General features: G+C 45.3%; 1 protein-coding gene across 1 annotated transcript in view; it reads right to left on the reverse strand.

Moving 5' to 3' along the window:
- si:ch211-283g2.1 (sodium- and chloride-dependent GABA transporter ine) overlaps nucleotides 1–24,736 on the reverse strand; it is an 85,364-nt gene that overhangs the window by 37,762 nt on the left and 22,866 nt on the right. The window contains exons 2-3 of the mRNA XM_055658070.1: nucleotides 14,810–14,944; nucleotides 12,559–12,766 (exon numbers count right to left, since the gene is read on the reverse strand). Of these exons, the coding sequence (XP_055514045.1) occupies nucleotides 12,559–12,766; nucleotides 14,810–14,944 (343 nt within the window). The remainder of the gene's footprint in view (nucleotides 1–12,558; nucleotides 12,767–14,809; nucleotides 14,945–24,736) is intronic.

Here is a 24,736-nt window from a genome sequence, read left to right on the forward strand (position 1 = left end):
GTCAGGCATCGCTGGTCGGCGTGGACTAGATGGGCCGAAGGGACTGTTTTTGCGCTGTGTCCCTAAACTAAACGAAACTAAAAGGTACAATTGCAATTCACCGTTGCTATTTAAAGGGACGGTCAATAGTTTGATGAATTTTTTTTTTTTTTGGTCGATATATTTTTCTTGCTACCGTTATAATTCAACAAGGGTTTGGTGCTTTCTTGAAATGACGGCATGCTGATCATGTTAACACGTTCGAGATCTTGAGCTTGGGTCGATCGAAGAAAGTGCGAGGAGCAGGAAAGATTGGTGGGAATTGCAAAGAGTAATAGCAATAGAGAGGCTTAACATTCATCAGAAATGAAAGGTGCGTGTGACAGAGGCAATACAGTAAACCGTAGAAAACCTTAATCAATTATCGACGGAGCAAGACAAATTAGCCGCAATGTTGCAGCAAAATTAATTCAAGGAATGCTTGATGAATATTCTAGATCAATATGTTGAGGAAGCGAAGAAGAACAGGCAAATTTAGGTCAAAACACAAAGTACCAGAGAAACTCAGCAGGTCAGGCAGCATCTGGGGAGGGAAAGGACAGACGAGGTTTTGGGTCAGGACTGATGTAGCGGGGGGGGGGCTGGGATGGAAGAGTGGAGATGGGGAAAAGCTCGGCAAGTGATCATAAGGTCTTAAGGAATAGGAATAGAATTAGGCCATTCGGCACACTGAGTCTACTCCACCATTCAATCATGGCTGGTCTATCACCCCCCTCCTCACCCCATTCTCTTGCCTTCTCCCCATAACCTCTGATACGTTAATAGGTGGATACAGGTGAGTGGTGGGGTTGTAAATCATGGCTAAAATAGAGCCAAAATAAAGCAGAGGATTCATGCATTTACAAGGCCTGTTAGCCGTTTCTGTATAAGAAGCCACAGGCTGCTAGCTGGTGCCGGGAAGTCTTGGTCCCAGATCAGTACCTCAGATAAGGAAGGTCCAAGTATCTTTTAATAATTGTTAGTATGTAATGGAAAGCTTCTTGGTGGCACGGTGGCTCAGTTGCTGCCTTACAGTGCCAGAGACCCAGTTCGATCCTGACTACGGGTGCTGTCTGTAGTGTATCGGGTAGTGTTAGTGTAGGAGGATCGCTGGTCGGCACGGACTCTGTGGGCCGAAGGGCCTGTTTCCACGTTGTATCTCTAAAGTCTAAAGTTATGCTGTCTGAGAATAAAGGCCCATAATAAATCTTCACTGACAATCCTCACCTGCTGAGTATTTACAGCATTTTCTGTTTTTATTTTAAATTGACGACTTAAAACCAATGGGCGGCACGGTGCAGCGGCAGAGTTACTGCGCGTACAGCGCAAGAGACCCGGGTTCGATCCTGGCTACAGGCGCTTGTCTGCACGGAGTTTGTACCTTCTCCCCGTGACCTGCGTGGGTTTTCTCCGAGATCTTCGGTTTTCCTCCCACACTCCAAAGGCGTACAGGTTTGTAGGTTAATCGGCTTGGTATAAATGTAAATTGTCCCTCGTGAGTAGGATAATGTTAGTATACGAGGATTGTTGGTTAGCACAGACTCGGTGGGCCGAAGGGCCTGTTTCTGCACTGTATCTCTAATGTATAAAGTCTAAAGTTTGTGGTTCTGCTGTCTAAGAGCAAAGACCTGTAATAAATCTTCCCAGGCAACCCTCGGCGGGCGAGGATTTTCAGCATTTTCAGTTTTTATTTTAAGTGGAAGATTTAACCATTGTCAGTAAACAGTGAAGCTGAGGATTGGGAATATTTCAGAATGCAGGAAAGAAGAACAAAACTGTGATAAGGGAAGAGGAAGCAAAAAATATGGAAAGGAAAGGTTTAGAGAGATATTGGCCAAACGAAGGCAGGCAGGACTAACATGGATAGACACAAAAAGCTGGAGTAACACAGTGGGACAGGCAGCATCTCTGGAGATTCAGACTGAAGAAGGGTTTCGACCCGAAACGTCGCCAATTCCTTCTCTCCATAGATGCTGCCTCACCCGCGGAGTTACTCCAGCAGGTTTGTGTCTACCTTCGAAGGTTTGTGTCTACCGAAGGTTTGTGTCTACCTTCGATTTACCAGCATCTGCAGTTCTTTCTTAAACATTTTGAGCATGTTTTGTGTGCTCTATGTTCACACACCGGTTTTGATTAATGAGGAATGAAGTTTTCTCCTGGCATTGATGTGTAACTTTGCTTTGTACGGGAGGTAGGATTCAATAGGTTGCCGCTTGTAATTGCCATGTTTTGCAAATTGCTGCCATGGCTCCTTCAGGTCAGGTCGGGAGGAGGGAGGTTCCCCTGCTCCACGGGTACCACGTAATCCCGTGCTACCTGCTCCATGGTCGAATAGTCGGCGACTAAACCGTCTTCCCCCACCTGGTTTGCTGTGGACCCCCAGCAGGACCAAAAACAAGACCTGTCAAAGGGCGGATGAGCTCCTAGCGAGCCGACGGCCATCCACACTTCAGTAGAAGTTGCGATCACTGTCGTACACGGCATTGTAAGGCATGATGATGAAACACACACGCACCAACATCCTGTACTTCCAGCGGCGGAAGTCCGCAGGAACTGGAGGACAGAGATGTGCGGTGCGTCCGTCACCGTTCCCGTCGGAAACCAGCGCCACTGCGTCGCTAATGTGTTCAACGGTGTTGATGCTGCTGATGATGCCATCCATGCCTCTTGCATCTATTTCATTCTTTATTCCCTTTTCATGATGGGGGTGATGTTCAGGTGAAGACCAGTAGATGGCAGTGGCATTCAATGCAAAACTTATACCTATGGATCATTTAATATTGTGTAGGAAGGAACTAGAGGAGCAGCATCTCATATTTTGCTTGGGCAGCTTACAGCCCAGGGGTATGACAATTGATTTCTCTCACTTCAGGTAGCCCCGGTATTCCCTCTCTCTCTATCCCTCCCCCACCCAAGTCTCACTAGTTTCGTGTTTTCACCCTACAAACAACTAACAATGGCCTGTTTTCTTTCTCATCGTCACTTTTTTGCACTTCTTTCATTCATTGTTTTTTATCTCTCCACATCACCGCCTATATCTCTCGTTTCCCTTATCCCTGACCAGTCTGAAGAAGGGTCTCGACCCGAAACGCCACCCATTCCTTCTCTCCAGAGACGCTGCCTGTCCCGCTGAGTTACTCCAGCTTTTTGTGTCTATCTTCGATCATTTTTACGGTGTCATTCAGGAGAACTGTAAACTAACATCCGGCTTTGTCACATGCTGAAATGTGGCTTTTCAGATCTGTGCTGTGAGAGTGCAAGGTATATGCATTTTAGGAAGTTAAACCAGGGCAGGAAGTACAAGAGGGTGCTGCCTGACCCGCTGAGTTACTCCAGCACTTTGTGTCTGTCTTCGGTGTAAACCAGCATCTGCAGTTCCTTTCATTGTGACCAGCTGCAGCTGGAGCTCTAAAATGGCTCCAAAATGACATCTCTTGCATGCAGACTCAGTGGGTTGATTTAAGAAGGAACTGCAGATGCTGGAAAATCGAAGGTAGACAAAAGTGCTGGAGAAACTCAGCGGGTGCAGCAGCATCTACGGAGCGAAGGAAATAGGTGACGTTTCGGGCCGAAACCCTTCTTGGTGGTCTCACCATGGGACTGAGTGGGATTGGTGTAGATAGGCATAATGGTCAGCGTAGACATAATGGGCTGAAGAGTCGTATCGGAAGGAGCTGCAGATGCTGGTTTACACCGAGGATAGACACAAAATGCTGGAGTAACTCAGCGGGACAGGCGGCATCTCTGGAGAGAAGGAATGGGTGACGTTTTGGATCGAGACCCTTCTTCAAACTGAGAGTCAGGGGAGAGGGAGACACAGAAGGATATATTTCAATGCTGTTTATCTATGATTCTAATGTAGCAATAAGGAACTGCTGGCTTAGTAAAAAAAAGCCACAAAGTGCTGGAGTAACTCCGCGGGAGAGGCAGCATCTCTGGAGAACATGGATAGGTGATTATTTGGGTCAGGACTTTCTTCAGTCTTCAGAAGGGTCTGAAATAGGATCCTCACCCAAAACGTGATCTATCCATGACCTCCAGGGATGCTGCCTGACCCGCTGAGTTACTCCAGCACTTTGTGTCTTTCTCCATGAAACTAATAGTGGTTCAACAAAAGATAATTGTTGGTTGATTTTATTTTTGAAACTGGGATTAACATTTGTTTAAATTTATGCTGATATTTGAGAAAGGGGCAGAGACTAGTAGTTGTACAGTAAGGAGTAGATTAAAGTTGATTGAAATGTATGGTGAAATATAAGATTGAGTGGGAATAAATGGTTGGATGTAGAGATTTAGATGAGTCCGGGCCATTTTCACACAGTGATGTCAAGTCACTGCTGAAAGAAATGCCAGTGAGCTGCAGAGCTTGTGGGCCAGGGAGGTAGATACTTTCATGACAGAAACGTGTGAAGCAAAGGCCATTTTCTAACCACTTACAATTAACAAGGGACTTGGGAGTGTTGGTGCACGATTCCCAAAAAGTTAATCTGCAAGTTGAATCGAGCACTTATTTCGAGAGGGCTTGTATACAAACACAGGGATAGAAACATAAAAACATAGAAAATAGGTGCAGGAGGAGGCCATTTGGCCCTTCGAGCATGCACCGCCATTCATTGTGATCACGGAGGATTATCCACAATCAGTAAAGGGGCTGTCCCACTGCGGCAACCTAATTGGCGAGTTTAGAAGAGTTTGGGAGAGTTTGAAAAAGTGTCATGTTGAAGACCTCCTTTGACTACGTAGAAGACTAGCTTCAACCTCCTTCGACTATGTTGAAGACTATCTTAGATTACCTTGGACTACCCTCGATTACCTACGACTAACATGCTGACCTACTATGACCCACTTCGACTAAACCTACGAGTAAAAAAAATATCGATTTTTTCCATGGTGACCTTTTTTTATTCGCGGGCATTTTTCAGCATGTTGAAAAATATTGAAAATAAATGCCGCGACCTAGCTGAGGCCTCGAGTACGCGGGGACTACTCTCGAGCATGAAGGAGAGTTACAAAGACCTCCTTGGACCTCGTGTCGACCATGCTGCGAGTATGAGTCGAGGGCAAACTCTTCTATCTCGCCAATTAGGTCGCCGCAGTGGGACAGCCCCCTAACCCGTGCCTGCCTTCGCCCCATATCCCTTGATTCTGCTAGCCCCTAGAGCTCTATCTAACTCTTTGAAATTCATCCAGCGAATTGGTCTCCACTGCCTTCTGTGGCAGAGAATTCCACAAATTCCCAACTCTCTTGGTGAAAACGTTTTTTCTCATCTCAGTTTTAAATGGCCTCCCCTTTATTCTTAGACTGTGGCCCCTGGTTCTGGACTCTCCCATCATTGGGAAAATTTTTCCTGCATCTAGCTTGTCCAGTCCTTTCATAATTTTATACATTTCTATAAGATATTCCCCTCATCCTTCTAAATGCGGATGTAATGCTGAGGCTCTATAAGATGCTAGTCAGCATTTGGAATACAGTGAGCAATTTTGGGCACCATATCTGAGGAAGGACGTGCTGGCTCTGGAGAGGGTCCAAAGGAGGTTTACACAAATGATCCCAGGAATGAGTGGGTTAACCTATGATGAGCGTTTGACGGCACTGGGCCTGTACTCGCTGGAGTTTAGAAAAATGAGGGGGGACCTCATTGAAACGTACAGAATCGTGAAAGGCCTGGACAGAGTGGATGTGGGAGAATCTAGGACTAGAGGCCATAGCTTCAGAATGAAAGGACATTCTTTTAGGAAGGAGATGAGGAGGAATTTATTTAGTCATGGGGTGGTGAATCTGTGGAATTCTTTGCCACAGAAGGCTGTGGAGGCCAAGTTAGTGGACTTATTTAAGGTAGAGATAGATAGATTATTGATTAGTAGGGGTTAAGGGTTATGGGGAGAAGGCAGGAGAATGGGGTTAGGAGGGAGAGATAGATCAGCCATGATTGAATGGTAGAGTAGGCGATGGGCCGAATGGCCAAATTCTACTCCTATCATTTGTGATCATCTGATCTTCAACAATCACAAGAAACCTAACAACCTCCAGGGATGAGCAGCCCATTTCATTGGGGTCCGAACAACCTCCCTGAACATTCATTCTCCCTGCCTATAGTTTAGTTTAGTTTAGAGATACAGTGTGGAAACAGGCCCTTCGGCCCACCACGTCTGCACTGCCCAGCGATCCCCGCACACTAACACTATCCTACACACACTAGTGATAATTTTCCATTTATACCAAGCCAATTAACCTACAAACCTGCACGTCTTTGGAGTGTGGGAGGAAACCGAAGATCTCGGAGAAAACCCACGCAGGTCACGGGGAGAACGTACAAACGCCGTACAGACAGCACCTGTAGTTGTGATCTAACACGGGTCTCTGGCGCTGTAAGGCAGCAACTCTACCACTGCGCCACCATGCCCGCCATGATTGCAATATGCATCATCTACAAAACGCAGGGCAATTATTCGCCCAGGTTACATTGACAGCATCTCCCAAACCCTTAACCTCTCTCACCAAGAGAGACACAGACAACGTGTGGAAGGAACGTTACCACTTGTAGTTACCCTCCAGGCCACGTATGCTCCTGGTTTGGAAATAGAAAGACAAGGATCTGCAGATGCTGATTTCCAAAAGAAGACATCTAGTGCTGGGGTAACTCAGCGGGTTAGGCAACATCTCTGGAACTCGAAACGTCACCTATTCCTTCTCTCCATAGATGCTGCCTCACCCGCTGAGTTCCTCCAGCATTTTTGTCTACCTTCGATTTCTCCAGCATCTGCAGTTCTTTCGTAAACCTCTCTGGAGATCATGATTAGGTGATGTTTTGGTCTTTAGCCTAACCCTAAACGTCACCTATCCATATTCTCCAGAGATGCTGCCTGACCCGCTGAGTTACTCCAGCACTCTGTGAAACGTCACCTATCCATGTTCTCCAGTGATGCTGCCTGACCCGCTGAGTTACTCCAGCACTCTATGAAATGTTGTTCAAGAATGTTAGAGTAATTGTCCTGTCACATCATGGTACAGATGATGCCAGGGTATGAGTGCTCAACAAAATGTTATAACTACACTAATGAAGAAACAAAAACTAAGCCAGGAAAAATAAATAACATCACGTTGATACATGATTAAAGTCTGAAGAAGGGTCTCAACCCGAAACGTCACCCATTCCTTCTCTCCAGAGATGCTGCCTGTCCCGCTGAGTTACTCCAGCATGTTGTGTCTACATTGGGTATAAGCCAGCATCTGCAGTCCCTCCCTACACATGGTTAAAACTATCTTGGAATGAAGTGAGGAAGTGTGATGAGTCTAGATTTCTTTTCTGAAGATGAATGATTCAAAACCATGATCTACTTACTGTATGTGCCAGATGCCATTTTTATGTAATCTTTGGAAGATGCTTTTAAACTGGAATTAACGTAATCATCCTTGCTAGTTAATGTAAACACAGCAGTTGCTGCCTCGAGTGACAGACTCTGTTTATTGCTTGTTTCGTGTGAAACAATTTCCTTCATTTTGAATGTTATTCCATGTCTGCAGCGGTGTGTAATTCTTATAGAATTAGATTTGTCTTTAATTCAATTATTTCCGGGAAAATTACCCTCAGAAGCAACAGGACTTGTCTCTAAACTGAGTATTCTCTATTGTACCCAGTATATAATATTGTATCGCAGTGATATTGATATTCACAGGGAGGAAAGGTCTAACACTATGAAGTACAATTACCTATCATCTTATTAAGAGACCATCTGACATAATCTTGCTGCAAAAGATTGTGGATATGTCACTTGATGTTAAATGCAACATAGAAATGATTCATAAACTAGTTAAATATATTTATCTGAAATTCCTGTCTTCATCATAATAAAATTGCCAACTTATTGCCTATATTATAGTTTACATATAAAATAATGGTTCATAATCGCAGGAAGGATGTGCAGGCTCTTGGGTGTCAGGGGTTATGGGGAGAAGGCAGGAGAACGGGGTTAGGAGAGATAGATCAGCCATGATTGAATGGCGGAGTAGACTTGATGGGCCGAATGGCCTGATTCTGTTCCAATCACATTGACTTTGGAGAGAGTCCAGAGGAGATTTACTAAGAGATGGATTAACTTAACAAGTCAGGCAGCATCTGTGGAGGGAATGGACTGATGGCGTTTTGTATCAAGACCCTTCTTCAGACTCAGAATGCTGCCTGCATTACGGGCCATTGGCTATGAGAAGAGAATGGGTAGACTTTGGTTGTTTTCCCTAGAGCACTGGAGGTTGAGCAAAGACCTAATAGAAGTATGTAAACTGCTGAGAGGCAGAGATAAGGTAGATAGTCAGAAGCTTGTTCCCAGGGTGCAAATGTCAAAGGTTAAAGAGCATAGGTTGAAGGTCAGAAGGAAAGCATTGAAAGGAGATGAGCTGGGTAAATATTTTACACAGAAAGTGATGGGATGCCTAACAGAGTCTGTCACTCTAAGCTGTGTTTCGTTGGCGGTGACTCGAAACGAGTTTGACAGTCCTCTCATGGAGAACGCCTGTGCGTGACTTTGTTTAACGTGGGGAGACTGGTGCACAGACAGCCACCACACGGTCCTTGGCAGATCTGGGTCAGGATCCAGTGGCATGGAGCCCAAGACGACCGGAGACCCTTTTCAGCTGCAGCCCTCATCCGCCTTCCCAGCCGCTGTGACGCTCCACTAAGGTCAGCCATCGTCTTCCTCCGTCTGTTCCACCGTTGAGGTTTTGGTTGGATTGCTCTTTGTCAGGGACCTCCTCCTCGACCTTACCGCCATGGGTGACCCTACCAGGAACACAGTTCCAGACGGCATCGCTCTCAGGATCTCAGGATCTCAGGACCACACAAGCTTCTCCACCACGACAAGGTGATAATCCACGGAGAAGCTATGTTTACATTACAAGGATGATTACGTTAATTCCAGTTTAAAACAACATCTTTCAGCATGTTGCAGGTGGGGGTGGTAGAGGGGATAGTGAAGTTTAAGAGGCTTTTAGATGGGCATGTGATTATGTTGCGAAATAAGCGATATGGATCACAGATGAAATTAGTTTATCTTGACATCATGTTTGGCGCAGATACTGCGGGTAAAAGTGCTCGTTACTATGCTGTAGTATCAAAGTCAAAGGTATTTTATTGGTCACATTCACATACACCTAGGTGTAGTGAAGTGAAATGCTTCTTGCCATTTTGCAGCACACAAAGAAGGAATGCAGACATGACATTAATAAGAGTTTTAAACATAAAGAACATCCCCCCATTATGAGGGAAGGCACAAAGTCCAGTATTCTATATTCTGTGGTCTCGCAGCAATAGCAAGACTCACTGACCCACCGGCATGGTCAATGGGTCAGTATTAGGAACCTATGTCCTATCTCTCAGAATGCTTGGAATTCCCGAAGAAATGCTCAGCCGTGTCACTTTGTCAGCTACGTCGAACATGCCAGAATTAAAAAAATATATATTACTGGCATTACAATATTTGGATTTTTGTCCTGGCACCGTATGAATTTTGACTTTCTTCCTCAGACATTAGTGAGGGAAGTTTCTTTGTCGATATACATTTTAAAAATCTCATCAATTTAGTTTAGAGATACAGCGCGAGATGAGAGATTTCATCAATTTGGTTTAGAGATACAGGGCGAAAACAGGCCCTTCGGCCCACCGAGCCGGCGCCAACTAGCTATCCCTGCACATTAGCATAATCCTACACACTCTCGGTGACAATTTTACATTGATACCAAGCCACTTTACCTACATATCTGTATGTGTGGGAGGTCTCGGAGATAACTCACGCAGGTCACGGGGAGAACGTACAAACTCCGTACAGGCAGCACCCGTAGCCGGGATCGAACACAGGCCGCCGGTGCTGCAAGTGCTGTAAGGCAGCAACTCTACCGCAGTGCCACAGTGCCGCCCTTTCTAAGTCAGCTTTCTATGACTGTGTCATTTCCGTTTACTCTGTTAATAAGGGAGGACGGTTTACACAAAGTTATAGCAAATATGACTGAAGATGAGCGCTGAAGATTAGCGCTGAAGATGAGCGCTGAAGATGAGCGCTGAAGATGATAATTATAGTTGGAGTCATCTAAACATGTCCCCCCAGCATCTATGGAGAACATGGGCCCGACCAGAAACGTCACCTATCCATGTTCTCCAGAGATGCTGCCTGACCCGTTGAGTTACTCCAGCACTTTGAGTCTTTTATCTGAAAATGTCTTCCTGCCTCCCGGAAGTAAAATGAAGAAACATGAAAACCTGCAACAGAAATAGAAAAACAAAATCCAATGGAGGCCAAGCCAGCCAAACCAACCTATCTATGTGTGTGGGGAAAACTCTACAAGGAGCAGATGGATGCAAACAAAAAAAAGATTCTTCCTAAGGTCTACCTCCTTCCTTTCTCAACAAAAACTATTTTTTTCAGATGAAGTTCATTGGTTGAAGTTGAATGGAGAAAATGAAAATGAAAAATGAAAATGAATATTTCAATACAATTGTGCTTCTGGTTTCGTGACTTCTGTTGTCTTTGAGGGTCGGGCATAAGAATCATAGAGAAGTTCTGCACAGGATCAGTGCCTTTGGCCCACAATGTTAGTGCCAAACATAGCGGCAAGTTGAACTCATCTCATCTGTCTGTGAGTTATATCCCTCCATTCCCTGCATATATAATGTGGATAAATGTGGATAAATGTGAGGTTATCCATTTTGGTGGCAAAAACGGGAAAGCAGACTATTATCTAAATGGTGGCCGATTGGGAAAGGGGGAGATGCAGCGAGACCTGGGTGTCATGGTACACCAGTCATTGAAGGTAGGCATGCAGGTGCAGCAGGCAGTAAAGAAAGCGAATGGTATGTTAGCTTTCATTGCAAAAGGATTTGAGTATAGGAGCAGGGAGGTTCTACTGCTGTCAGGTCTCGGGTTTGATCTAGTTTCTGTTTCTTATTGTTTTTTAGTATTAACTGCAGTTGTACAGGGTCTTGGTGAGACCACACCTGGAGTATTGCGTACAGTTTTGGTCTCCAAATCTGAGGAAGGACATTATTGCCATAGAGGGAGTGCAGAGACGGTTCACCAGACTGATTCCTGGGATGTCAGGACTGTCTTATGAAGAAAGACTGGATAGACTTGGTTTATACTCTCTAGAATTTAGGAGATTGAGAGGGGATCTTATAGAAACTTACAAAATTCTTAAGGAGTTGGACAGGCTAGATGCAGGAAGATTGTTCCCGATGTTGGGGAAGTCCAGGACAAGGGGGTCACAGCTTAAGGATAAGGGGGAAATCCTTTAAAACCGAGATGAGAAGAACTTTTTTCACACAGAGAGTGGTGAATCTCTGGAACTCTCTGCCACAGAGGGTAGTTGAGGCCAGTTCATTGGCTATATTTAAGAGGGAGTTAGATGTGGCCCTTGTGGCTAAGGGGATCAGGGGGGTATGGGAGAGAAGGCAGGTACGGGATACTGAGTTGGATGATCAGCCATGATCATATTGAATGGCGGTGCAGGCTCGAAGGGCCGAATGGCCTACTCCTGCACCTAATTTCTATGTTTCTATATCTAGGTGCCCATCTAAAAGCCTCTTATCATATCTGCCTCTTGCACCACCCCCCTGGCGGCATGTTCAAGCCATGCGCCAGACCAGTTCATACATCTCTTTCAAACTTTGTCCCCACTTTTGTCAAAGCTGTGCCCTCTGGTTTTTGGAGTATCGTGAGCCGTTTTGGGCCCCATTTCTGAGGAGGGATGTGCCGTGCGATCTCGTAAACAGAGAATGTTTGTGAGAACGATCCCAGGGATGATTGGGTTCAGGTATGATGAGCGTTTGACGGCATTCACTGGAGGTATAGAAGGATGAAGAGGGACCTCGTTGAAACTTACTGAACAGTGAAAGGCCTGGATAAAATGGGTGTGGCGGGATGTTTTCAGTAGTGGGAGAGTCTAGGACCAGCGGCCATAGCAGCAGAATAAAAGGACGTTCCTTTAGAAAAGAGATGAAGAGGAATTTCTTTACTCAGTGGGTGGTGAATCTGTGGAATTTATTGCCACAGTCAGCGGTGGTGGCCATGTCATTGGGTATTTTTAAAGCGAAGATTGACAGATACCTGATTGGTAACGGTGTCAAAGTTGATGGGGAGAAAGTTGGAGAATGGGGTTGAGAGGAAAAGAATAGATCAGCCATGATTGAATGGCAGAGTAGACTCGATGGGCCGAATGGCCTAATTCAACTCCTATGAACTTATGAACTTATGCTGAAGGTGTGACCTCAAGCAGTGATCCTCCTATGTCATTTCTGAGTGGGTTATTAGATATAATCCATTGCTTAAAATACTTGAATACAGATTTATTCAAGAGAGAGTTAGATATAGCTCTTAGGGCCAACAGAATCAAGGGATGTGGGGAGAAGGCAGGAACGTGGGGACTGATTTTGGATGATCAGCCATGATCATATTGAATGGCGGTGCTGGCTTGACGGGCTGAATGGCCTACTCCAGTACCTATTTTCTATGATTCTATGTTTCTATGGTTACAGGACAACATGGAGGACTTACTCAAAGAACTGCTGACTGGCAGAGTCTGTGATGTTGCTGGCAGTATGACTATCTGTGCAGCTTTCCGGATGGTTCCAGGTGTTGTTACAGCTGTGCCAAGGCAGAGGGTTCTGGAAGGAGTTGATGAGATAATAGAGGGCCCAACTTATGATGAGGTTGTAGTAGGTGCACATTATGAAGGAAATGGCCACTGAGGCCACACCAACACCTGGAAGAGAAGAGATACAAGATCTTATGCTGTTCTTGAATGAGATCATATATTATTCATAATTACGCTCTTATAGCATAAAAGAGGCCACCATCGCTGACTGTGGACCTTATAGGGTGATTTCACCAAAGGTCAAATGAGCGTAGATCCCCCCTCACGTGGAGCGAAAAATTTAACTGGAGGACATATGTCACTTCGGTACATGTTAATGAATGGGGAAACACGCACTTTCACACCCGTTAAAAACATGGAAAACGGCCGATTTTTGAGCTGAAATTTTCTGTGCTAGTCGGGGTGACCGTGAAGCACAGCGACCTAAATTTTCAGGCAAAAAAAAGATAGAAAGTAAGGTAATTACAAGAGGGAACTGAAGGTGGAAAAACAGTTCCCTCTTGAAATCACCTTATAGCATATAGGAACATACATTATGGATCAACAAACGTCATACCGCCGAATCCGCGCCGACCAGCGATCCCCGCACATTAACGCAATCCTACACACACTAGGGACAATTTACACATACACCAAGCCAATTAACCTACAAACCTGTCTTTGGAGTGTGGGAGGAAACTGAAGATCTCGGAGAAAACCCACGGGGAGAACGTACACAAACTCCGTACAGACAGCACCCGTAGTCGGGATCGAACTCAGGCCTCCGGCGCTGCAAGCGCTGTAAGGCAGCAACACTACCGGCTGCGCCACTGTGCTGCCCGCTAGAACTTGTTACTTGTGAGAATAAAGCATTCAACCATTCATTCATTCATTCATTCATTCATTCATTCATTCATTCAATCATTCATTCATTCATCATCATTCATTCATTCATTCATTCATTCATTCATTCATTCATTCATTCATTATTCATTCATCATTCATCATTCATTCATTCATTCATTCATTCATACATTCATTCATTCAATCATTCATTCATTCATTCATTCATTCACTCATTCATTCATTCATTCATTCATTCATTCATTCATTCATTCATTCATTCATTCAATCAATCATTCATTCATTCAATCATGCATTCATTCATTCATGTACTAACAATCTTTACAAGGATACAGGCACCTTGGATCACACAAGTCCCTTGAGGAATATAAGGGATGTAGGAGTACACTTGAGAAGCACGGTGGTGGGATACGCAGCGAGTTTCTCGAGGAAGCGGTAAAAGACTGGTACAATTACAACTTTCGAAAGAATTTAGAGATGTTTATGGATAAGAAAGATTTTAAGAGATCCGGGACCAGGAAAATGGGATTAGCTCAGGAAGGCACCTTAGTCGGTATGGACATATTGGGCTGCAGGGCCTGTTTCCATGATACTGTACATATCTCCATGATTCGATGTCTGGGCTTGCTAAATCATCTTTGTTAGATCCTTAGGTTCCGATTTCATTGTCTCAACAGCTGAAGTATTCCAGTTGTCAGTGTGGCACGGTGGCGCAGCTGTGGAGTTGCTGCCTTACAGCGCCAAACACCCGGGTTCGATCCTGACTACGGGTGCTGTCTGTACGGAGTTTGTACATTAAACAATAGACAATAGGTGCAGGAGTAGGCCATTTGGCCCTTCGAGCCAGCACCGCCATTCAATGTGATCATGGCTGATCATCCCCAATCAGTACCCCCGTTCCTGCCTTCTCCCCATATCCCCTGACTCCGCTATCTTTAAGAGCCCTGTCTAGCTCTCTCTTGAAAGTATCCAGAGAACCGGCCTCCACCGCCCTCTGTGGCAGAGAATTCCACGTTCTCCCCGTGATCGCGTGAGGTTTCTCCTGGTGCTCCGGTTTCCTCCCACACTCCAAAGACGTGCAGGTTTGTAGGTTAATTGGCTTCTACTAAGTGTGTAGGATAGTGCTAATGTACGGGTTGACCTGGATGGCGTGAACCTATTGGGCCGAAGGGCCTGTTTCGGAGCTGTATCTCTAAAGTCTAAAGTTGTACGGTGTTGCAGTCTGAGATCTTTTTTTTATTTCTCTTTATGTAAGTGTGCCACCTCCAAGGCTGACTGATGGCCGGCAGGTGAATCTATTGCACTGACCTTTGAGGAGTGGGCACATCATGGCTAAAGCTTTAACTGGCCCGACCCGAAAGTACTGTCCGATTGCGATTTCCATGTAAAGAAGTGGAATTCCCAGCACCACAAGCATCACGAAGAAGGGGATCAGAAACGCTCCTGAAGGAAAAGAAATAATGTGAGATTAAAATTAATGTAATTGTAACAAATGCCCATGATTTAGTTTAGTTTGTAGATACGGCTCGGAAACAGGCCCTTCCCCCCCCCCCCCCTCCCCCCCCCCCCCCCCCCCCTTCCACAGACATTTCTGAGGTATGTTTCCTTTTAGATCTTCATTAAAAAAAATCTCATCAGCTTTCTAAGTCTGTGTCACTTCCGTTTAGTCTGTTAATATGGGGGGATGGTTGACACAAAGTTATAGCAAATATGGTAGTGCGCTGAAGATGATAATTATAGTTGGAGTCTGAAGAAGGATCCCGTACGCAAAATGTCATCTAAACAAGTCCTTCCTGCATCTATGGAGAACATGGATGATCTGACCCGAAATGGTCCCGTCACCTATCCATGTTCTCCAGAGAAGCTGCCTGACCCGTTGAGTTACTCCAGCACTTTGAGTCTTTTTCTGAAAATGTCTCCCATAAGTAAAATGAAGAAGACTTTTCCTTCACTAGGTTCTAGCCTTACACAAGTATATAATGTTTACAACTGGTAGTGGCAAGAATAAAACACCAGATTGCAGAATATAGTTTCACATCATTGTAGCATTAAACACCCAGAGATAAAGTCCAATGCCAGTGATGAGATATGTTGGAAAATTGGGGCAACATCCTAACTTATGGAAGGACCATTCATTCAATAGTAACAGGCTCTTTGGCTCACAGAGTCTACGCTGACCATTGATCATCCATTCACACTAGCTCTATGCTATCCCACTTACGTGTCCACTCCCCACGCCCTGGGGACATTGTACAGAGGCCAATTAACCTACAAACCCGCACGTTATTTGGGATGTGGGAGGAAACTGGAGCACCGGGGGGGAAACCCATGAGATCACAGGAGAGCGTGCAAACTCCACTCAGCCAGTCCCCGAGGTCAGGATTGAACCCGGGTCTCTGGCGTAGTGAAGTGAGGCAGCAACTCTGACAGCTGCACCGCTGTGTCGCACTTAAACAGCGGGGGAGAAGCTGCTCCTGAATCTGGTGGTACAAATGCTCGATATTATGAAGGGTGATGAACACAACTCATTAAAGAGCAACATTCTTCTATGTGACTGAAGTGGGTGGCGTGACTCAAGAGTTCAGCGTGAACAGACAGAGGAGGAAAAAATGCAAATCTATGCTTAATTTATTAGTGCCTCACTGAGAACTAGTTAATTTGGATGAAATATTAAGTCCTTATCAGAAGTTCACATGTCCCATGCTCTGCGAATATTCTGCGTGTCCTGCTGGAGGCTAGTCAATTTTACAATCCTTTCCCCGACACTCATTAGTGGGTTGCAATATCTCCTCCCATTCATTTCTGCTGGCACTTTAAACACTAGAACCATCCTCTATTTAATCTATCCATGGTCACAGCCGATTTAGCTCGGAATTGAAAAGGATTGATGGTTGAGCTAAAGTTTCACTTAAAACGTAAGTGTTGTCGCTATCAGTTGAGGCAATAGTGCGGCACAGGTGAGAGTTGAAAGATCATTTTATATCCCTCCCGATATTCGATCCTTGGAAGCCACGGAAATAACAATGGAATTTACTTCATCACACAAGGTGAAAATTACCCCACTACAACTCACCGATGCCTCCATTACTCCTAGGTACTTAAAAGGAAGGATACATGAATGGAAAGGAAGGATCTACAGACGCTGGTTTGCACTGAAAGTAGGCGCAAAATGCTGGAGTTATAGCCTTGTCCCACTGTGCGAGTTCATTCCAAGAGCTCTCCCGAATTTAAAAAAAAATCAAACTCGTGGTGAGCACGGAGAATGAACGCAGCGGGTACGTCGGAGCTCGGGGACGTCTCTTAGCGCTAACGGCAGCTATTCGGGAAGACTCGCTAACGGCAGGTAAGCACTCGTGAAGATTTTCAAACATGATGAAAAATGTCCACGAGAGCCCCGAGTACCAACGAGCGGCCATTACCGTAAATCTCCGAGTTCGAACCAGGGCTAACTCGGGAGAACTCTTGGAATGAACTCGTACCGTGGGACAGGGCTTTAACTCAGTGGGACAGGCTTCATCTCTGGAGAGAAGGAATGGGTGACGTTTCAAGTCGAGACCTAAACACCACCCATTCCTTCTATCCTGTCCGGCTGAGTTACTCCAGCATTTTGTGTCTATCTTCAATGCATGAATGTAGATGTGAAGATACGAACTAGTAGCAGGAGTTTTCTGCTCAGCTTATTGAGCTTCCCCACCATGTAATAAGATCATGGCTGATCTGATTGTACAGCACTACTCTGCATCCCTGTTTATCCAGATTAGCCTTTTGCCTCCTTGCTCATTAATCATGTGTCTATCTCTGCCGTACATACTCAAAGATTCTGCCACCATCGCCCTTTGAGGAAGAGGGTTCCAAACGATGACGACTATCTGAAATAAATAAAACCTTTGCCTCATCTGCGTCTTAAAAGAGCAACCCTTTATAAGTGGAGACCAGTTTGAGATTCTTCTACATGAAGAATCATCCACTTCACACCCACCATAATCGAATGCCTAAATGTAGAAACAAGGAAGTGCAGATGCTAGCTTACAAAATAACACGATACAAAGTACTGGAGCAACTCGGTGGGTTAAGCCACTGTCCCACTTAGGAAACCCGAACGGATTGCGCCCCACCCAAGGTTTCCGTACGGTTCCCGGAGGTTGCAGGTAGTTGCCGGAGGTTGCAGGTAGTGGAAGCAGGTAGGGAGGCTGACAAAAACCTCCGGGAACCACACGGAAACCTTGGGTGGGGCGCAAAGTCTCCAGAGGTTTCCGTTCAGGTTTCCTAAGTGGGACAGGGGCATTAGGAAGCATACATAGGGAACATGGATAGGTGATCTTTCAGGTAAGGGCCCTTCTTCATTCTGACTTCATTCAGTCCTAAAGAAAGGTCACGACCTAAAATATCACCAATCCATGTTCTCCAGGGACGTTGCCTCACCTGCTGAGTTACTCAGTACTGTGTTACGCTGAGTTACTGTGGAATTCTTTGCCACAGAAGGCTGTGGAGGCCAAGTCAATGGATATTTTTTAGACAGAGATTGATGGATTCTTCGGGATTAATGCGGGTGTCAGGGGTTATGATGGGGAGAAGGCAGGAGAATGGGATTGAGAGGGAAAAGGTAAATCAGCCATGATTGAATGGCGGAGTAGACTCAATGGGCCTAATTCTGCACCTATAACCTAACACCATATGAACTCCAGCCTTTTATATTTGTATGCCTCGTGATCTTATATGTTTCAATCAAAATTCATTCTCTTACTCATCTAAATATTTGTATTGCAACTATGGGTCATTGATGAACAGGAAAACCTTGTACTAACAATATTGTTATGATATATCCAATTCCAGATTAATCGTTATAATTATACCATGTTGACTGGGCAACTATGCATGCAATTCCTGTTCTAATGTGTTTAATATTGCATGTTCCTGCTTGAGTAAGTGCATGTATTTGTTGACAATTAATCCAAGAAAATATGCTTCATATCATCTGCAGCGTTATTTTCGATGTATAGTCTATAAAGCATGAATGAACTGCAATCATTTTATATTGTAAGAACATTCCATTGAAATATCTCATTGTAATACCTCATTGGAGAGCCTCAGACTATCTTTGATCGGACTTTACTGGCTTTATCTTGCACTAGATGTTATTCACAATATTCCCTTCATCGTGTATCTGTACACTGTGGATGGCTCGAGTGTGATCATGCAAACATAGAAACATAGACAATAGGTACAGGAGTAGGCCAATCGGCCCTTCGAGCCTGCACCGCCATTCAATATGATCATGGCTGATCATCCAAAATCAGTACCCCGTTCCTGCCTTCAGATTCAGATTCAGATTCAGATTCAGATTCAGATTCAATTTTAATTGTCATTGTCAGTGTACAGTACAGAGACAACGAAATGCATTTAGCATCTCCCTGGAAGAGCGACATAGCAAACGATTTGAATAAATAATAATAAGTGTCCGGGGGGGGGGGGAGGGTGGTGATTGGCAGTCACCGAGGTACGTTGTTGAGTAGAGTGACAGCCGCCGGAAAGAAGCTGTTCCTTCGACCTGCTGGTTCGGCAACGGAGAGACCTGTAGCGCCTCCCGGATGGTAGGAGGGTAAACAGTCCATGGTTGGGGTGAGAGCAGTCCTTGGCGATGCTGAGCGCCCTCCGCAGACAGCGCTTGCTTTGGACAGACTCAATGGAGGGGAGCGTGGAACCGGTGATGCGTTGGGCAATTTTCACCACCCTCTGCAATGCCTTCCGGTCGGAGACAGAGCAGTTGCCATACCATTCTCCCCACGTCCCTTGATTCCATTAGCCCTGAGAGCAATATCTAACTCTCTCTTGAAAACATCTAATGAATCGGCCTCCACTGCCTTCTGTGGCAGAGAATTACACGGATTCACAACTCTCTGGATGAAAACGTTTTTCCTCATCTACTGTCTTTCCGCTGACTGGTTAACACACAACAAAAGCTTTTAACAAGTGACAATAAATTAACGACTAATGGCTAATATTGTTGAGGTACATCTATGGTCAATAGACTGTGCTGCGGCCAAAATGAGTAGGAAGGAACTGCAGATGCTGGTTTAAACTGAAGATAGATACAAAATGTTGGAGTAAGTCAGTGGGACAGGCAGCATCTCTGAAGAGAAGGAATGGGTGACATTTCGAGTCGAAGCAGTCTGAAGAAGGGTCTCTGAAACGTCACCCCTTCCTTCAATTCCAGAGATGCTGCCTGTCCCGCTGAGTTACTCCAGCATTTTGTGTCTACCTGCATCTTTAGCTGTGTTCCACAGTGGGTGTTGCCAGCTGATGGTGCCTTAAAACTCTGGGGAAAGTGGTTCCAGTCGGCCACCGATGTCTGATAACTGTTGTCAGTTTTCCAAATGTGTCAGTGCATGAAATAGCTTTCAATGAGCGATTTGTGATAGCACTGGAGATAATCTATTCCCTCTCATTCATTGTCCTCCTTCAAGCTATTCCCAACCATCGGGGAATAATAATCAAATGCTTGAGAACACCTCCTATTAAAGCACGTAACAGTTACTGATTCCAGACCCACAAAATCAATCCAATGAACCGGTGAAACCTCCAAGAAATGATTTACACCGGACGTATATCTGTCCGCTGATTTTTTTTTTTTGAGTGGATGAATAATTTTACAGTTGGAAGTGATTGTGCTACTTCCTGGTTGTCAACTGTTCTTTATCATTCAGTCTCCACGCTGTGCCCGCATCACAATCATTAATACCTCACCGCAGACGTCGATGGCAATGAAGGGCACGCACAGTTCAAGCTGTCAATATCCACACCAACCTGAATCATTGTCAAATAACCAACAGGAATACTGTGTCAACACATTCCCGCAAGCTGTTCACAAAATCAGCGGATACGACCGAGATGACAAGGGGGGAAAAAAACCGCAATCCCAATCATTTGTAAATTGGTTAGACTTTTCTCCAGTTTAGCTTAGGGTGAAGGACACACCCGCCTTCCCAAATTTCATCTTGATGTGTGAAAAGTGGCAGCCAAATTGGGTTGTTCCCTTCACATCTGGGATGGGAAAGGAATGGAGGGTTATGGTCTGAGTGCAGGTAGATGGGACTAGGGGAAAATAAGTGTTCGGCACGGACTTGTAGGGCTGAGATGGCCTGTTTCCGTGCTGTAATTGTTATATGGTTATATGGTTACATCTCTTGTATCTAGATGTAAAGGAGGCTACCAAGCCAAGCTCAGAGTTCAGAGACACAGTGCGGAAACAGGCCCTTTGGCCCACCGGGTCCACACCAACCCAGCGACCCCCGCACATTAGCACTAGCACTATCCAACACACAGCCGGGACAATTTACATTTATATACATTTACACCAAGCCAATGAACCTACAAACCTTGTACGTCTTTGGAGTGTGGGGGGAAACTGAAGATCTCGGAGAAAACCCACGCAGGTCACGGGGAGAACGTACAAATTCCTTAGAGCCAAGCACTCGTAGTCAGGGTTGAACCCGGGTCTCTGGCGCTGTAAGGCAGTAGTTCTACTACTACGCCAGCGTGCAGCCCTTTAAATATATTGCTTTATATTTTATTGCAATCTTTCCTTTATATTTATCATTCCACATGTATTATTTTAATGTTCTACAGTGTGACAACTTTCCACATACTGTTGTGTGATATAATATTTATTTTTCGATCAATAGCAATTTTCTGCACACTCTTTCTGGATCTATAGATTGGGAGGGAGTTGTTGACACCTTACGTTAGTTATTGAGTGAACTGTGGTTTCTAATGATTAACGAGTTTCAGTTGTAAGTCGCATGTTATATTGATTTGTTTGCCAAGGAGGGTGTTACTCATAGCAGGTCACAGGTTCCATGCACCAGAGGTAGTACGCAAACCATAAGCCCACAAGACATAGGAGCAGAATTAGGCCATTCAGCCCATCGAGTCTGCTCCGCCATTCAATCATGGCCGATCTATGTGTAGGGAAGAACTGCAGATGCTGGTTTAAATCGAAGATAGGCACAAAATGTTGGAGAAACTCAGCAGGACAAGTAGCATCTCTGGAGAGAAGGAATGGGTGATGTTTCATAGAAACATAGAAAATAGGTGCAGGAGTAGGCCATTCGGCCCTTCGAGCCTGCACCGCCATTCAATATGATCGTGGCTGATCATCCAACCCAGTATCCTGTACCTGCCCTCTCTCCATACCCCCTGATCCCTTTAGCCACAAGGGCCACAGCTAACTCCCTCTTAAATATAGCCAATGAACTGGCCTCAACTACCTTCTGTGGCAGGGAGTTCCAGAGATTCACCAAGGGTCTGAAGAAGGGTCTTGACCCATAACGTTACCCATTTGTTCTCTCCAGAGAAGTTGCCTGTCCCGCTGAGTTACTCCAGCATGTTGTGTCTATGGCTGAGCTATTATTCCCTCTCAACCCCATTCTCCTGCCTTGGCCCCGTAACCTTTGATGCCCTTACTAATCAACAATCATTCATCTCTGCTTTAAACTGACCCAATGACTTGTCCTCCACAACTGTCTCTGGCAACGAATTCACCACATCCTCCCATTGTTTCAACTGTCATGCTTTCCCACGGTCTAATGCTTCAAACATTTACTACCCACACTTACTTTTCTAACCTCTAATGGACTCAGGCCGAACCTGGTGATTTTCCCCTCATTTGACAATCTGCCTATTCCAGGTATTTGTTGAGTGAACCTTCTCGGGAATTGGTTCCAAGTATCAATAATTGGTATAGATTTCCTTAAATCTGGACTCCCTAATCGAGATTGATTTCATTAAATCTGAACGCCAGTCGTCACCACTGATGTAGTCCGATGAATCACTCACAACCAAAGCATCATCTCCCTTCTCTTGCATTCTGTCCACCTGCCCAAAGGCAATAACATTCCATTAGCGGCACGGTGGCGCAGCGGTAGAGTTGCTGCCTTACAGCGCCAGAGACCCAGGTTCAACCCTGACTACAGATGCTGTCTACACAGACTTTGTGTATTCTCCCTGTGACCACGTGGGTTCTCTCCAGGCGCTCCAGTTTCCACCCACACTCCAAAGACGGACAGGTTTGTAGGTTCATTGGCTTTGGTAAGTTGTAAAATTGTCACTAGTGTGTAGGATAGTGTTAGTGTGCAGGGTGATCATTGGTCGGCACAGAGTCGGTGGGCCGGAGGGCCTGTTTCCACAGCATATCTCTAAAGGGTAAAGGATAATAAAGCTTTCTGAATTACTTACTGTATCCTTGTCTATCTGACGAGAGTTCAGCACCATCCCCTCCCTCTGTGATTCCTCTATTCTACATTTACCTTGATCTCCATTCCCTTTGCCGTGTTTTCACACCTTCACACTTCCTTACCAATCTATCTATCTCCCCTCCCCCCCCGACATCAGTCCAATGAAGGGTCTCGACCCGAAACGTCACCCATTCCTTCTCTCCAGAGATGCTGCCTGTTACTCCAGCATTTTGTGTCTATCTTTGGTTTAAACCAGCACCTGCAGTTCCTTCCTACAGAGAAGTATAGATCGACAAAGAGACTGCCGAATATCCCATTAGCTCTGTCATAGAAACATAGAAACATAGAAAATAGGTGCAGGAGTAGGCCAATTGGCCCTTCGAGCCTGCACTGATCATCCAACTCAGTGTCCTGTACCTGCCTTCTCTCCATACCCCCTGATCCCTTTAGCCACAAGGGCCACATCTAACTCCCTCTTAAATATAGCCAATGAACTGGCCTCGACTACCCTCTGTGGCAGAGAATTCCACAGATTCACCACTCTCTGTTGTGAAACATGTTTTTCTCATCTCTGGCCTAAAGGATTTCCCCTTTATCCTTAAATTATCATTTTGTCATATTGTCAAATTATTAAATTGTCATATCTTATATAATAATGGTGTCCATCTACACTTCCCAATAGCTATCACACAAAGGCATGCGAGAGGAACAAGTCGTTCCTCCAGCAATCATCACCTCCAGCATAAGAGATCATCCCGCACTTTCTTGCAATAGGCATCTGTATTCGCACAAACACTGATAAATATTTCACCGCCTAATACAATGCAATAAAAATAAAATCTTCGGGGGATCTGAGCTAAGCTACAAAATAAATCCTCATTAACATCACGTTCAGTGGCATGGTTGGATATCACGCTACAGTCTTCCATAGAAAAGCCAAGATAGGCACAACATGCTGGAGTAACTCAGCGGGACAGGCAGCATCTCTGGAGAGAAGGGCCTGTTTCCCAGTTGTGTCTCTAAACTCTAAACTCAATGCTCCTGTTGATGCCAATTATCTTGATGCTTCTAAACAAGATCACTGCTTCATGCAACAAGACCCAAAAATTGGAAGCAGAAATCGCCAGGCTTCGGCGAGAGAAAATGATTGAGCCTACTAAGTATCCCCCGCTCAGAGAGCAGCCATCCTGGCAGGGTTAAAGGATAATGGATTACAAAACGACTCTTAATTAAATCATCCCCGGAGCAGTGTTTCAAACTTAGAGAAGAAAATCATGAGAGGAATGGATTGGGTCGACACACAGAGTCTCTTGGCCAGAGTAGGGGAGCCGAGGACCAGAGGAGATAGGTTTAAGGTGAGTCAATCAATAGACAATAGGTGCAGGAGTAGGCCATTCGGCCCTTCGAGCCAGCACCGCCATTCAATGTGATCATGGCTGATCATCCCCAATCAGTTCCTGCCGTCTCCCCATATCCTCTGACTCCGCTATTTTTAAGAGCCCTATCTAGCTCTCTCTTGAAAGCATCCAGCGAACCTGCCTCCACCGCCCTCTGAGGCAGAGAATTCCACAGACTCGCCACTCTCTGTGAGAAAAAGTGTTTCCTCGTCTCCGTTCTAAGGGGGAAAAGATGTAATAGCAACACGAGGGGCAACTTTTACTCACAAAGGGTGGTGGGTGTATGGAACGAGCTGTCATGGGAGGTGCTTGAGGCAGGGACTATCGCAACATTTAGGAAACATTTGGACAGGTACATGAATAGGACAGGTTGAGTGATATGGGCCAAACAGGTTGTAGCTGTGTGGATGAGCTTCCAGTGGGTTCCATTGGAACGCATGGCTGAGCGCAGGTATATGGGACTAGGGGATGGGATGTGTGTTCGGCACGGCAGAGGGTCGAGATGGCCTGTTTCCGTGCTGTAATTGTTATATGTTATTATATGGTGATGGGCATCGTGCAGATGGGACATGTTAATCGGTGTGGGCATGTTGGGCAGAAGGGCC

Source organism: Leucoraja erinacea, chromosome 28 (genome assembly GCF_028641065.1).
Source record: "Leucoraja erinacea ecotype New England chromosome 28, Leri_hhj_1, whole genome shotgun sequence".
NCBI classification, from domain to species: Eukaryota; Metazoa; Chordata; class Chondrichthyes; order Rajiformes; family Rajidae; genus Leucoraja; species Leucoraja erinaceus.